General features: G+C 40.4%; 1 protein-coding gene across 1 annotated transcript in view; it reads left to right on the top strand.

Annotated features, from left to right (window-relative positions):
- The first annotated feature begins 663 nt into the window (after positions 1 to 663).
- The window catches only part of fbn2b (fibrillin 2b), a 58,607-nt gene continuing 43,859 nt past the window's right edge, over positions 664 to 15,411 (top strand). Inside the window, exons 1-6 of the mRNA XM_055216872.2 lie at positions 664 to 805; positions 2,374 to 2,671; positions 7,128 to 7,210; positions 8,545 to 8,643; positions 11,757 to 11,852; positions 12,096 to 12,191. Coding sequence (XP_055072847.2) covers positions 2,496 to 2,671; positions 7,128 to 7,210; positions 8,545 to 8,643; positions 11,757 to 11,852; positions 12,096 to 12,191 — 550 coding nt within the window. The 5' untranslated portion in view covers positions 664 to 805; positions 2,374 to 2,495. The remainder of the gene's footprint in view (positions 806 to 2,373; positions 2,672 to 7,127; positions 7,211 to 8,544; positions 8,644 to 11,756; positions 11,853 to 12,095; positions 12,192 to 15,411) is intronic.

Raw genomic sequence — 15,411 nt, 5'->3', positions numbered from 1 at the left:
GAGAGGTGGGGTTGGAAACGCAGCAAATCATTTCTACGACCGTGCAAGACAGAAGATTCCTCAACCATATTTTACATGGCATAGAGAATGAACTCATATGACATGTATTGTTCAATTTAGTTTATGACTTTGGGGACTATACATAATGTAACAGACACACTTAAACACCAATTTACAAAACCGCAAAAACTCCTCAATTTTGAAGGATAAAATAAGCATAATCAATACAATCAAGAATGATGGGGTGTTCCTGAATTACTCAGACAACAAAGGCATCTATGTTTTTTAAACTTGCTGACTCAGTTGGGTAGTTAAGTAGCATTTGGGTCTCACTCAGCTGTCTGACCACCCAGTTAGCGCCTCTCTCCTAACAGCCAATTAATATTAGGGGTAGACTGTGAGCAGTAAAGATTCAAAGTGAGAAAACAAACTTGTCATCTTGATTAATCAGATAGATAGGTAGGTAGTTATAGAACAATACTTACAATTATTACTGTTATTTATGTCAGGTAAACATACTCAATAAAGAGTTTAATAAACTATACCTCATATATTTGTCACATACACTACACTTTTTCATAGACTCTGGTTTACTGTAAATGATGGCAGATTTGCAGCAGGGGTTTGAGGGACAGTGAGGAGGTGCAAACCACCTCCCATTTCAAAGCAAGCACCTCCCCTCGTCCTATCAGGGTAATTCACTCACGTTTCTCCCCCCTCACAGGGGCAACAGTGCAGTTTTCCATTCAGTGGATCATATCCCGTGACAATAACGGACTCCTTCAGGCATTCCGACACATCTGAGGTATTTCGAATTCAATATCCTCCTTATTTGGGCTTCATTTATTTGCATAGCTTTCAACGCGTCGCTGACACGCGTTTGTATATAAAAATATGTAATTTGCGTCAAGTACGATGTTGGAAACATTGCAAAAGTTAATCTGAGGAAAAAAGTCATTCGGCGTTTATTTGCTTCAGGTTAACCGGCAAACTGTAATGAACTGTAATTATGGTGCACGACTGAAAAGATTAAGTTTTAAAAACTGAAAGACCTCGTTTAAAATGTAACGTTTGATGAGATGTCTTTTTTGCAGTGTAGGCTATATATATCAGGTGTTGCATATGTATTACTTTTACGTTCGTAAAAACAGACTAAAATACCTTGGTTATAAATTGGAAGCAGTGGCTTTTAATAGCAAAATCTGTCGTGAAGTGCTCGCTCGTGAACACTTTTACCTCAGGAAACTTTTCTCTCGCAGCTTTTTTTCCTTCTCACGAAAGAAACGCTCACGTGCCGTCATTTTTCAACTTCATACTATTTAACGTTCAAGAAGTTAAGTAGTGACACGGTGTCTGACGTCATTTAGCGGAGGAAGTCATTCATGATGATACACTCGATAGATGATGTCGCTCATTGATGTTTTTTTCTTCTCATTGTTCGCGCCGCTATTAGACCCGCCCACTTGGACACGCCTCAAACTTTCCCTCCCTTAACAGAGCTGTCATTTAAAATAACGGACTTAACTAACCATAACGTAGTTTTTTTACATGTTTGGTATGTGTAAATATATGCAAATGCATAAAATAATGTATGAAATCCACATAAACAAATTTGGATTTAAAACAGTAAATTGTAGTATTAACTATAGTGATTGTTATAAAAACTATATTATACTTTAATATTTACTTACAAGTAAATTTATATATGTATAAGTACAATTATAATCTTCAGGTATAGTTATATCTTTTTTATAGAATGTCCTACCCTAACGAACATTAACCATGGTTTTAACACAGTAATCATAGTTTAGCAATGATATTTGGAAAACTAATACAAATGGTAATTAATCCACCAAAAAGCATTGGAACTATAATAAAACCACAAAATCTTGTATTTTCCTGAGGGGTAAAAGTCGTCATGCCATCTTTGTGGCTGTTTTTGATATGCGGTATGCTAAGCTGTGTTGTTTTGCCACCCTCCTGAAGTCAAAACCAATTTCTGCCATGGTTCAAAATCTTATGAGAGCCATTATTTACCCTAAAACTTATTTTTAATGAGCCAGTTGAAGACAGAACCAGAAGTTTGGTCTTTGCCAACAGTTGGCTATTTCTCCACACTATGGCAGTCCAAGTGAGCTTGTAAAATATTGTAGGGCGGCGTATTAATAGCCATAGTGTTCGCATGGAATAAAACTACACTTTATAAAAAATCCATCATCGACTGTGGGTTATTAAATGGCTAAATTTATGAGGCAACCCATTTGTTCTAATGTTAGTTGTATACTGTAAATGCATTGCACAATTGACAAAAATTGATAAAAATGGAAAGCACATTATTAATATTCTGTCTTTCGTCTGTGTTAACGATCTCAGCCTGGAGTGCTCTTACCTCACACACTTGAAAGACGCATCTGAGGAGCTCATCGAAAGAGAAGAGTTTTATTACGGGTGACGCACGTTTACAGGAGGTTTAAGGAGTCGCTCAGCAGGGGCCAATGGGAGCTTGGAAGTTGGCCAAGGTGGTGCTCGGATGGGTCGCGGTCTGGTGGGCCGCAGCGTATTCGGTGCAGGCACAAGGTGACGGAGACATCCAGGCTAGCCGATTTTCTGGAAAACCAGAGGGGGAGGCGCAACTCAGGGTCCGTCGAAGAGGCCAGGAGACCCTCAGGGGGTAAGACTTTTGTATGGTCTTGCCACTGTATCTGTAAGCTTCACTAATGAAGTTACCATAAGAGACTTAAGGAGGTTTGAACTCAAATTTTAGAAGTACAGTATACTCATTTGAAGACTAGTCGCAATTAAAAGCTAGCATTAGCTTCTTTATACATCGAGGTTACTGCAATCGAAATGCGTTGCTGTGGATTTCTGTTACCTGCTGTGATGTTTGGGCTGGAGCCAAACTTCTGCCACTGTTCCTCAAAAAGGCAATATGTGTGGTGGAGCCAGCTGTGATAATGTTTGTCAAATGTGTGCTGTGAAGGAATTTGAAGTACTCAAATGCAATCACAAGAAGAGCGTCCATGTTGAACAACATTACAGGTTGATTATTATAAATTTTACTGTAGAGAAGAGTGCATGATATTTTTAGCTGTGAAGTTTTGGTTGAGGTCAACACATTGTAAGAGAACACAGAAAAATTGGATGATGGATATACTTTCCAAACCTTCCAGTGCCTCTCAAACTCAGGGTGGGCTTTTTTGTTCAGAAAGCCAGAAGTGTGTATTTCATTTTTGTTTAAACAATGGCAGTTTTGTGCTGAGCCGTGCTCGTATGTTTGAATCGGTTATTCCTCTCATCTGCGCTTGCTTATATGTAACTCCCCTGCAAACTACATCAGGAAATGAGGTATTCTGATTACTCAGGGGCTCCAACAAGGCACATTTGTTTCCAAGGTGCAGGTGAGAAGCAGACGTATCTCCAAACAAATTCTGAAACAAATCCAGCAAGGTCAAACAAACACTTGGATTAGCACTGTAGTTAGTGGTACGTCTCTTCAGAAACAACAGGACTATTCTTTACCACTACACTGGGCACCAGAAGTAGAAGCGGTCATAGTTGACCTGCATTACACAGAGATGTAAGTTAATTTGGTGTTTTGTGAAGTCGGGTTTGTGATGCGGTCATTGGAGCCAAACCATGGCAGAATTTCAACTCTGATGTGTGCCATAGTGCCCACTTCTCCAACAAAAACTTGCCTAGGGGGATTCAAGACTTGATTCCAGATTATTTCTTCATCAAGGCAAGACCATGAACTTAACAACCCCTTTGACAAATGTTGTAGCTATTGTGTCTTAAAGAAGGATTTTATTGTGTGCTTTAACTACCAATTGCTGTTCGTAATCCTACCAGAATTTTTATAGTACAGATCTACTATATGAACATTGAGTGCGTTAACATGGAATTTGGAGATCTGTCAGGTTTCTTGCAGGCAGTGGCATCACCACCGATAGTATGTATAGTCGTTCAAAATGCCGACAGGAAATCTTAAGCTATACTGTTGTATCTCTTCTCACGTCTGCAAAACCTGTAAATGTAACACAAGCTTTTATTTTCAGTTTCTCTGCTAACTGCTTGAGTCAAGCGCAGACTTTTAGGTGTTATTTTGCGCTTACTTCACATGTGCACATGAACAAAACTGCAAGAAAGCCGGTTAAGGTGTTTACATGCAACGTGAAATTGAGGTAATGAGCAAAAAACAACCTGTGCCGATCGATTTTTGCTTACACCATTTATGGGCTTTCCCCGATAAAATAAAACTGTTTTACGCTTTACACGACCCCATGCTTTATCAGTAAGACATTGATTGTAATCACCAACATGAGAACATTTGATCCACTGTCACATGGTTTAGAAAACGACAATGAGTGATTTGAAGCTTATTGGCTCTCAGAGCTAAGTATAATTTTTTCGTCACATAATTATATTGCATCTTGGGGCCCATTAAATAAAGGTAAAATCGAAGATTGCAGTGATCTGCTGTTGATGCCAAGCAGACCCTGACAAGTTCTGCAGAGAGCAAAGCCAGCAGATCACTCAGATTAGATGTTTGGCCGGCTTGGTCAGGCTTCTCAAAGCATAAAAATGTATTCATTCATTCAACATGTCTCAAAGGCAATGTCAGTTCGATTAGACTAAGATGGGCTTTGGTTATTGCAGAACACTTGATGTTCGCGTCCCCGGAGAGAATGAGCTTTGTCTTGTATATGCAGTTCCTTTAACAGTTGAAAACACATGTCAGTCTTGAGGAAAACAAGCGTTCTCAAATATCAAAGAGTTTACAAGCCAGCAACATTTTTTGAATTTGTGCATCATGGAAATACATCATTAGATTCAAGAAAAGAAAAGCAATGCTCTGCAATGGTATGTTTGGTATATGCACATTTCCCCGCAGCATGTAATTATTAAAAGCATTGAGTGAAACTTTCAAGACTGTCAAATGCGCAAGTTTATGGGGAGTGTAAAACCGACAAGGGTGTGCAGTGTAAAACTTACAAGACAAAAATCCACGGATATGGGGCTAACTTGACGGACCCCACTAAAAAGCGAAAAACTTATTGCAACTTTCACTCTGACATCTTGGCGAAGAAAAGGAGGATGTAGGTCTCATAAGTGTATCCTTATGTGTCCACAATACCGTGCCCAGAAATTCTCATCAACTTATCAAATGGACTCATTGTCGTATTGTTCCACACAAGAAAACACATTACGTCTAATTGCTTTCTGTTGTCCAATGCAAATAACTTTGAAAACTCATGAAACAATCCATTCAAAAATGCCTCATTCCCACAGGCGTGTATGCAATCGCATGAAATCATATGTAAAACCCCCCCACCCCTTTAAAAGTTTGTGTAGTCTAGACAGCAACGTGATTCGGGTTCATCAGGGTCAGGGGCTCGAAACAGGCCAAGTTGGACACAAATATGCCTCAGACATCCAGCATGGGATCTTTATAACGTTCTGTGAGCTCATTAGCTCTGAGCTGGACTTCCAGCAGTCCTGGGGGCTGGGACAAAATGCCATTGAATTGACCTTTAACCTCTTTAGGAGTGGTACCCTGTGGGTCAGAATTGTGCTATCATTGTTTGTGACCTTCCCAAGATAACCGACAAGCCCTTACGAGAGCTGCTGTTCAGTTCTTGTGACCTTACCGAAAGTTGGCCAGAGGCCATCAAAGCTTGTACTGATTTCCTATCTCAGATGCCTTGTTGACCTTTTGCCTTGCTGGAATTCAGCTTATAAGGGGTCCCCCCTTCAAGAATTGTAACGTTAACCTGTATTATCCTGAAATCATTGGCATTGATTTAAATTTTTGCCTGTGGGAAGGTAGGAGTTTGGGAAAAAAAGAAAAAATTGGTTCCAGTTGAGGAGTCACATGGCATTTTCTTGTAGCTGAGAATCCTTTGCACATTAATATTTCTCTTTGAGACGCTGGGTTGGTAAATGTTTTTCATTTAGGAGCGATAAACACACAGTGCTGCAACTAATACATTTATTTCTTTGCATATGGATTGCGTTTTTGAACTGCATTTGTCTGTGCTCTATTCTTCGGCTTTATATATCTAGGATTCTTCTCAAAAACTATTTTATAAGGAATACTTCCACATTTGGATTACTAAAAGCGATGAAAGTGACGACCACCAAACGCAACATAAGCAGTTGGGGGGATTCATCTTGGTGTCATCAACTCTCTCAAATCCTTGATTTTAAGAAATACGACTCTTTGCTTCCATACTGGTGATACTCCGTCATTTTCTGGTTTAATTTCCGCTGCTGCTTTTGTTTTCAACATCCCACCCTTCCAACCCCCCAAAATCTACTTGTTTTCTTTACCTCCCACTGGTTCTTGCCCTTTTACCAGCATTTTCCGTTTCCATTTTCCAACATCTAGTGCTCTATCTGCCCCGACTCCCTTCAGGTCTCCGTCTCTGCTGTAAGGAGTCGTGTCGTCTGGTATTGCAGTTTAAACTCCATCAAAAGAGTCAGCTGGTCGTCTCCAGATGACTGACAGCAGTAAACATCTTGCCTTGTAGAGCAAAGGAATTTGTGTGTATGTAAAAAGACAGATGTACCTTTGTGTTTTTAAAGCTCCGTTTATGGCAGACTTAACTTGGTGCTGATAGAAATAAAGCTTGTTCGCAACAAGGGTCCAGGTTTGAGGGAGTTCCTCTGAGTTTGATGGAAAAGAACAGCAAAGATTAACCGAAGGCGTGCATTACAGTCTGGGAATCAATCCTTAATGCTTGGATTGCATACCCTGAACGCGGGCCTCCTAAAATGTGGTACAGGGCTGTGAGAAATTTAACTTTGGACTTGCCCTTGTAATTAATCTTGCATACATCGGCTTCATTTCCCTAGACTGGCCATTACTGTAAGAAAGTCAGGTCTGTGCCAAAAAAACGCTCATGCGTTAGTAAATCTGGAAACTTAAGAGAAGCGCTAGTAAATATTTCTGTCTCAGGATGTTTGGTTAGGATCCTGCTCAAAACAAACTGCCTATTTTCATGTTGTTTCCTGGAAAGACGTATAAAGTCATTCGGGTCACTCAATGAGCTGCGTTTATAAAAGGTCAAAAGGTTTTTGAGACTATAGACATTTCTTTCATGGGAAACATGTTTTCTCTGTTTCAGGCCCAATGTATGTGGTTCTCGCTTTCACTCCTATTGTTGTCCAGGATGGAAAACGCTTCCTGCAGGGAACCAGTGTATCGTTCGTAAGTATCTGCACCATCAGGATGTTTTTGTTTTGAAAGTCAGGGCTGACATTTTATTGTATATATGCGTATCTTACATTCAAGTTGGGGGACAAACTGTGCTCCTAAAGTACAATGGGTTCCGGGGGAAATGAACCTTAGTACAAACACTGCGTTTCCATTACCCATTACATTACATTGCGAATTGAAAACACGGCCAATGGTAACACGTCAATTTCACAAAAACTCCCATTAAAAAAAAGGATTTACGCTCGCGTGAGGTGGTTTGTTTAGGCAATGCGGTGTATTTCGCAAAACTACAATGAAAACAGTTCCCATTTTCACGTCACCTGATGCAAGTAAATCACAATTATTATTTGAAGATGATGCGGTATGTACTAAAACCTCCAAGAAACACCTCAATACGAGTCTGCCCCCAAGTATAAGAACCTTTCCCTGCCAACAACGTTCTCCTACATCTCTCTTGATTTAAAAAAAAATTACTATTACACAGTGCGGCCGGTAACTTCTTTTTTCGAGTGCACTCGATGCGAAGTTCGTCACAACATGTATGTAGCCCGCCATGTGAGTGGTTCGTAATTTCAAAATATGTGTTCTGCGCGTTGAGTGATCCTGTGTGAATCACGTGTCTTGTCAAAATAAGTGCCTGCTGCAGACACGTCTAAAGGGTTTATGATAAAAGAGAAGCTTGCATTTGCCAGATACGTATTACCAGCATAATCTCATGCGTAATCAGAGTTTACTGTTAAGGGAGTGTCTTGCGTGTATTTTGTGTCTCTTTTATCATAAACGGTTTTGACGCGTATGCAGCAGGCAAATATTTTGACAAAACATGTGATGCACATGGTTCACATGACTCAACAAACACATATTTTGAAAACACAAGCAACACACATGATTTTGAATTTGCGCCACTCGGAAGAGCAGTCACGAGCCGCCACTGCTATTACCTCCAAGAAACACCTATACGTTGCTGCTCCTAAGTATAAGGGGCTTTCCTTGGCATTAATGTGTGGATAATACTTTTAAGTCTCCTTCAGTTAAAAATAATGTCTATTGCGGTTTTATGTGATATTAGTAAACCTACCAACATCAGTCGTCGTGATGTTGGGAATGATCTACATTTCAGTCGCATATCACCGATTAATGGAAACGCAGTCATATTGCAATAGTCTTTTGTCGACATTTAGAAAATAACACAAAAGTTTTGCGCAGATCTGCAATGGAAACGCAGCTAGTGTATTTGGTCAAGGCTATTGGTCCATGTTGACATGATGTGTACTGCATGTGTCACCTTTGTCGAACACTTCTCATGAATATTTTTCTTTTTTCAGCAATCTGTAGAAATACATGTGGGGATGGCTTCTGCTCAAGGCCCAACATGTGCACCTGCTCCAGTGGTCATCTTTCCCCAAACTGTGGAGCGGCCGCAGGTGAGTTCAGTCATTTTAGCCGTCCTAGATCTCATGACGCTTGCAATCATCCAATAGTGTTCCCACATTTGCAGTAATCAGTTTGAAAGTAGATTCACTTTAATGGGGTCGCTAAGCACCATGGCTACAACATTAGCTTTGTAGTTCAATTAGTAGAGCACTGCATTAGTGGCAAAATGTTCATAGGTTTGATCTTCAGGGGGCACATACTAATGAAATGTATACCTTGTAATGCACTGTATGTCACTTTGTATAAAAGCGTCTGCCAAATGCATAAAATGTGCCTGTTTTTGAATTGGTTTAAGGGCTTAGTCATGTATTTAAACAATTCATGAATATTTTGAAAGATTTATTGAGTTAAATGTAAATTGAGCAGAGGTACTGCAAGGAAATTTCTCCAACAGTGTATAGTGTTGCTTTCTTTGAATCATGGACTACTCTTGTTAAATCTGGCCACCTAGGAATCATCATTTTTAATTGACAGAAATTGAAAAAGCTTTGATTGATTTTGTCTAGCTGGGGTAAAAGTAATGACCGTTGATGATTCATGGATAAACATTAATGCAGCTTTCTGTTTCCACACCTGCTCTCTGCCAGCAGTGTCCCGCTGAATCACAGCAAATGCCAGGAATATGCATGCGGTCATAGACCAATAAACCAAAAAAAAACCTAACTATAGGGTTTGGTCTCGTAAGCTATAAACCAAAAGTCAATTTATCCTGCGATGGGAAATTGACCATCTAATCGTGTTGCCAGACTGTATGAAAGCAAACACTAAAGGATTTGTGAGATTGGCATTACTGTCATTACTCCCACTAGACCGCGTGCCGTCTGCAGAGGTTGGGAGTGGCCACATTTATGAGTCGGACATGAATCTGCAAATACTACATAAATAAGAACCCGGCACATGGATGTTAGCGTAGCTGTTAGCGTCAAAATGATGCAACTGTAATGAAGATAATGCTAACACATCGATTGTACGGCTTACGCAAAGACGTGAACCCTACGGTGAGGTCGAGGCTACATCGTAGGACCTACGCAGACCTATAATGAGCTCTTAACCCTGCTAGGAATAAACTGCTTAAACCATCCTCATGTGGTTAACTAGTCTTCTACCCTGTCCAAGCTGGTTTTAGCTGGTTTAGCAGGTGGCCACATGTCCTGTTTCTAACAAGATCTTCGGTGCTTTCTGTTTATTAGTGCGTTTTTTTGATGGATATTTTGTTGTTCACTAAGTCGAGAATTGCATTGGGAATGCAAAACTTAAAAAGGATCTGCCAAACGCATACATGTAAATGTAATGATTCACTTCTATGCATATTCATTTTCAGCCACAAAATCAGCAGTTCTTGAATCCATGGATTTATATGAGTGGTTTTTATTAAAAAACAGCACAAGAGTTAACACTCAGCACTTATGGTGCATTATGTTGTAATGCAAGCCATCAGATTTCTTCTCAAGCCCCACGACGTCTCTACGCTGAGCTTGATGTTGACAGGCCACGCCGAGGACGGACGTCCATAAAGGGCCTCTGTTCCTCGTCTTTGCTCATGTTTCATGCCTTCAGCTTAGCTTGTGAAAAAAAACGGACAGATGTGACTGCTGCATACAGAGGTGCATTGTGGGGCTGGAACCTCAGGGAACCCCATTTTGGTGTGGGTGCGCTGCTCAGCACGTGCAGCTTTCTTCGCATGGGACGGCAAGCTACAGCGCCCCCAGCCCCCACCTGTTGGGGACCGCCAGCAGGTCTAGCCAATGAAGTCATTTCCTTTTCTCTAGGAAAACACGACCCTACTCAAATGCTCACAGGCCTTGCTGTTGAAAGCATGCCATCAGCGAAAAACAGAATTCGTCATGTTTGATCTCTCTCCAGCAGTATATTTAATGTAAAATCAGACAAATGACAATGTTTTAGGCAAAATGTTTATAAAAACAACAACCCTCCCACTATGTTTCAGTTTGGGTTTTTTTAGGGATTAGATCATGGAAAGTACGAAACAAAACCATAAAGGATGAACTGTTATGTACATTTTCTTTTTTCTTTGGTCTAGAAAGAATAGTAGTTTGAATTATAATTTGGGCTGAAACTATATGGCACGACGCCTGTGTTTAGACAGAACAAGAGTTTGGCGAGTATCGCTTTGATGCAACCAATGGGAAACGTCAATCTTTGGAAATGTTGTGGTGCAAGCGCAGCTTTAAAGATGATTTATTGTGGTTCTGTCATCTTGGAAATTATCCCTGAGGAAATGTTACAGTGTGTTTATCTACAACAAACTCTTGCTAAATGATTCTTCAAAAATAGAAATCTTTGCTAAGTGATTTTGTCTGTGCCAATAAAATCCTAGTTTTTGAAAGTTTTTGGGAAATTCCTCCAAACTTTTGTAGTATTTTTTGTGCTTTACAAGTCTCTAATTAAAATATATTTTTTGCAATGTAGAAATCTGACAGTTTGCGAAGCTCGTCACAATCTGTATTTAGCCCATCATGTGTGTGGCTCGTCATGTCAAAATATGTGTTCGGCGTGTCATGTAAACTTATGTGCATTGTTAAGTTAAGAGTCTTGCGAGTATTTCGTAAACGTGAGAGTATCTTTTATCATAAACCCTTTGACGCGTGTGCAGCAGGCCCGTATTTTGAAATTATGCATGATGCACATGGTTCACATGACGCAACAAACACATATTTTGACATGACGATCATGGAACAACACATGAATTTGCATCCATCACAAAAGAAGTCACGGGCCGCCACTGCATTTGGCCAAAAATCTCAAATCTCTAAATTTCTTCCACACTGCCGACATGTTTGCTGCATTAATAAATTGTGTGCGACTCTCACTCTACACTGGTTGCTATTTGTTAGCTTTTAATCAAAAAATGTTTTTGTAAGAGAAAATGTATTCAATCTTTTTACTTATTGGACCGAATACCGATTTCTTTGCTATTTTCGGCTGAACAGTTTTAGTTGGCAAATATTTGGTGTGTGCTAAAACGATGCTCGACCAACTGAGCTACAGGAACATTAACACTATGAGTTTGACTGAATGAAGGTTCATTGTTTGCAGAATTAACGTAACTTTTTTCATTCATCTTTACTTTATTCTGGTACAGTCCAGTCCTGCAGTGTTAGATGTATGAACGGAGGAGTTTGTAATGACGACTCCTGCGCGTGCCAGAAGGGCTATACAGGAACTCACTGTGGACAACGTAAGTGTACTTCATTTTTTAAAGATTTAATAAAAATAAAAAACATATAACCCAAATAAAATAATGCTAACATTTTGTCGGAGCTGATGGTGTAGTGCAACCCGAGTTCGAATACTGGCTCGAGGTCCTTTGCTGATCCCCTACCCATCTTCACCCTGTCTTCTCCCGACATACTGTCTATTAAATAAATATGGGCCAAAAATAACAAAAAAGCTCACATTTTGCCAATTTTGTTTCCTGCAGCTGTGTGTGAGAATGGATGTCAAAATGGCGGACGCTGCATCGGCCCCAACAGATGTGCATGTGTCTATGGGTTTACCGGGCCGCAATGCGAGAGAGGTAAGATACCACAGTCCTTTCCTCTCATTTTTTAAATTGTGTTGTGGCACATTTTAAAGATGTCTGTAAAGTATTTGAGGTTTGTTTACTGTCTCGCAGCTGGTTTAAAAATGTGGAAAATGCCACACAAGGCGTTGATGTGACGCTGTGACCCAGAATCACTAAGCAGAACACTGTTGCTCACTACGGGTTTGATGCTGAGTTAAAAATGTGCATTCACTGTAGCCAGTGTGAAATTAATGGTACAGTTTAAATTGTGGCCAAGCCTCTCCCAGAGCTCGAACAATGACTAAATCGAGGTGAAAGGATGACAAACTCCCTTACGCCTGCCAAGACAATATAGAGGCTGGAGAAAATGACAGACCGACTTGACTGTAAAGTTTCCATAATGCCATTCGAAATGTGTGAGAGAAACACCCCAGGCACACAGGACCGAATACCTGACCCCTCTTTGGTTACTCCACCCTCCTCCATCTGCCTTCCTGTCCTACCCCACCCCGTCACGAAGCCCCTTGTGCAATCACGAGCTGGTTCCCTTTGAAAACACAACTCAGGGGGGTGGAAACGTTTGGAGACATCTGGCAGAAGATAAAGTGGGGCGTAAATGACAAGGGAACATTTCTGCGTGGAGCCGTAGACGTTTTCTTACTAGGACTAGAGCAATGGAGACCCCAGCTGTGTATACACAAAACGGCTTCAACTAGCACAAACAATCTGCTCTTCACACTGGGAGTGTCGTCCACCAGACACCAGCTGCCCCCCGGCGATTCGGACCTGGGCCACTCGATCCATTCGGCTCTGAGCCTTCAGCTATCTCTCACAGACCTCCAGACGCACCCTCGAGGCTGGAGAAGGCTGTTAAACCTCACTAAACCATTAGTTACATCAGATAGAAGGAAAGAAAGAGAGAGAGAGAGAAGACCAGGTCTGCTGTCTCGGCCCATTTCGTCGGCTGAACTCCAAATAGTGTGGGCCAAGTGTTCATTTGTTAGCAGGAGCAAAGTTATGTGAGGCTTTGGCGTACTCATTTGTGTTAAAGTGAATGAAAGGGGACAAAAATGGAATTTTAATTCTGTTTTTGGACTAGAAAGCTAGACTAGAAGTGAAGTAAATGCAGAAATCAGTCCATCTGGTTTTATCCTATCCGAGTCACATTTATATTTAGCCATTTAGCATATGCTTAAAAACAATGTATAAACACATCTATGTGTAAATCGCATTATTACACCACAATTTAGCAAATATATTATAATTTTGAATAATAATAATAATTTATGCAATTAATAATATTTGCATAATTGTAATGATACATAATAATTATGCAAATTTCTTTATTTCTGTTTGATCCCTAAAGCCCAGAGTATAGTACGACTTTTACACGTTCGCGAATGTAGACACACTGTCGAATCCACAGCCTTGCAATTATAGTTTATTTGACTTACGTTTGATGTTTGCGCATTGCGACAAAATGCAATGCATCTCCTGGGCTACATCCAAAATGTTTCTGTACGCGCATGCACAACCTACGCATCCAAAATATGTGCGGTTACAAAAATCTGGCGCTGCGAGTACAGTGCACACGTACTATTCTGAGTGCGACATTTGCGTCACGCACACTGTACACGGACCGTCACGTATGCGTAAAAATCGAACAATTTCAAGCTTAAAGTCAAACTCTTTTTTTTCTAAAAATTAAATGGTACCAAGGTTAACGTTTAAATGGGATTAAATTAGATCAGGGGAAGCAGGACAAAATTTGGCTTGTTTTTTGGAAAGACAGTCGTGTGGAGGTGCTCGATGCAAGCTGAATGTAATTTATAGAGAGAGATGAACAAAATAATGTGAGAAATGATGTCAGCCCCATTCATTTTCCCTGAAGCATGTGTACTTACATAGCTAGTATGTATGCTGCAGCCGGGGGTTGACCTCATGTCGAAAGCCATTAGTCTTTTAGAAACCCTTTAATTGCTGACTGTTTTACCACAGAAACAGATACGGAGAAAAACAATTTTCAGAGCATTAAGACATTAGCAAGCGTCCTGTAACCACACATGTATGAATGAAAGAACTGTACTGTGGCCGTACTGTAGACTTATTTGTGAGTAGGGTTGGGAAACTTTTTATGGAAATAACATGGGAATATATGGGATTTGTGGCACATGGATAAAGTTGATTTAGATGTTGAGGAAGCCAATGTTTGTGTAAATTACCTAAAATCTCCAAATATTTTCCTTTAATTCCTTAACTTTCCAAACTTGGAATATTTCCAAAATTCCTGAGCTTTGCAGTACTATTTGTGAGTCATAAAATCGTTGAAATCATTGCTGTACGTGTGGAGAAGAGATAAGGGAGATCTAAGGACTCTGCTTTGTCATACTGTAAATCACTGAGCAGTAAAAGTGTTTGTTGGTCAGTCCAGAAAACATCAAAGCTAAGCGCAGGAGAGCCTGAGCTTCTAATGTTTCCGTTCTCCTCAACGTTTTTCGTGTGCATAAACTTATGGTTTTCCCATGAAGCAAAGCATATTTCTTAGTGATTTTCTTATCTTGATCTGTACTCTGATTACACCAGATTAGGTCATACATATTCCAAGTCATTGATTCCTCAGCACGTTTTTGGTAGAACGTCAAGTTTCCACCTCTGCCATTGATTGTGCAGCTGGTCTCCTGAGTCTTTATATTTCAGACCCGGGCTGATTTTCATTTTTAAGAAGGTCTTTCATGAAATGCCGTCTTTTTTTAGTCCATTAACATTAGAGATGAAAAAAGCAGGCCAAGTCATTGGAGTGTGAAGACGTCTGGAACGCTTTCCAATGAATGACGCCGAACACAATGTTGTCCCAATCCTTGCACAAGCATCTCATATTAGTCCGCTTTTGGGGCGTTGCGTTTCCCTGTAGTTTCACCACATGATTCGTATTTTTTCTCAGAAAAAAAGTTATAGTTGGCAGGACAATATCGTAGTGACTAAACGGAAAGAAGAGGCGAGTGAGCAGTTGGCGGGAACAAAGTAAAAGGGAATGGTTTCAATCTGACGAATCGCTCAAACTGCAATCAAGGCAGAATTACTACAGAATGTTGCCTGCATCATCAACACTTTCCCCCTTCTCAGCTTCTCTGGTATATGAGTGTGCTTGTTTCTGGGAAACAGGGTCTGCACATTGCCGGCAGGTTTGCCAGCCTGATCTTGCAAACCTGAGACCTCTTGAAATTAGCTGTGA

Source organism: Misgurnus anguillicaudatus, chromosome 23 (assembly GCF_027580225.2).
Source record: "Misgurnus anguillicaudatus chromosome 23, ASM2758022v2, whole genome shotgun sequence".
Lineage (NCBI taxonomy): Eukaryota > Metazoa > Chordata > Actinopteri > Cypriniformes > Cobitidae > Misgurnus > Misgurnus anguillicaudatus.
Note: the sequence above shows the minus strand (reverse complement) of the source record. Positions and strands in the feature narration are given on the sequence as shown.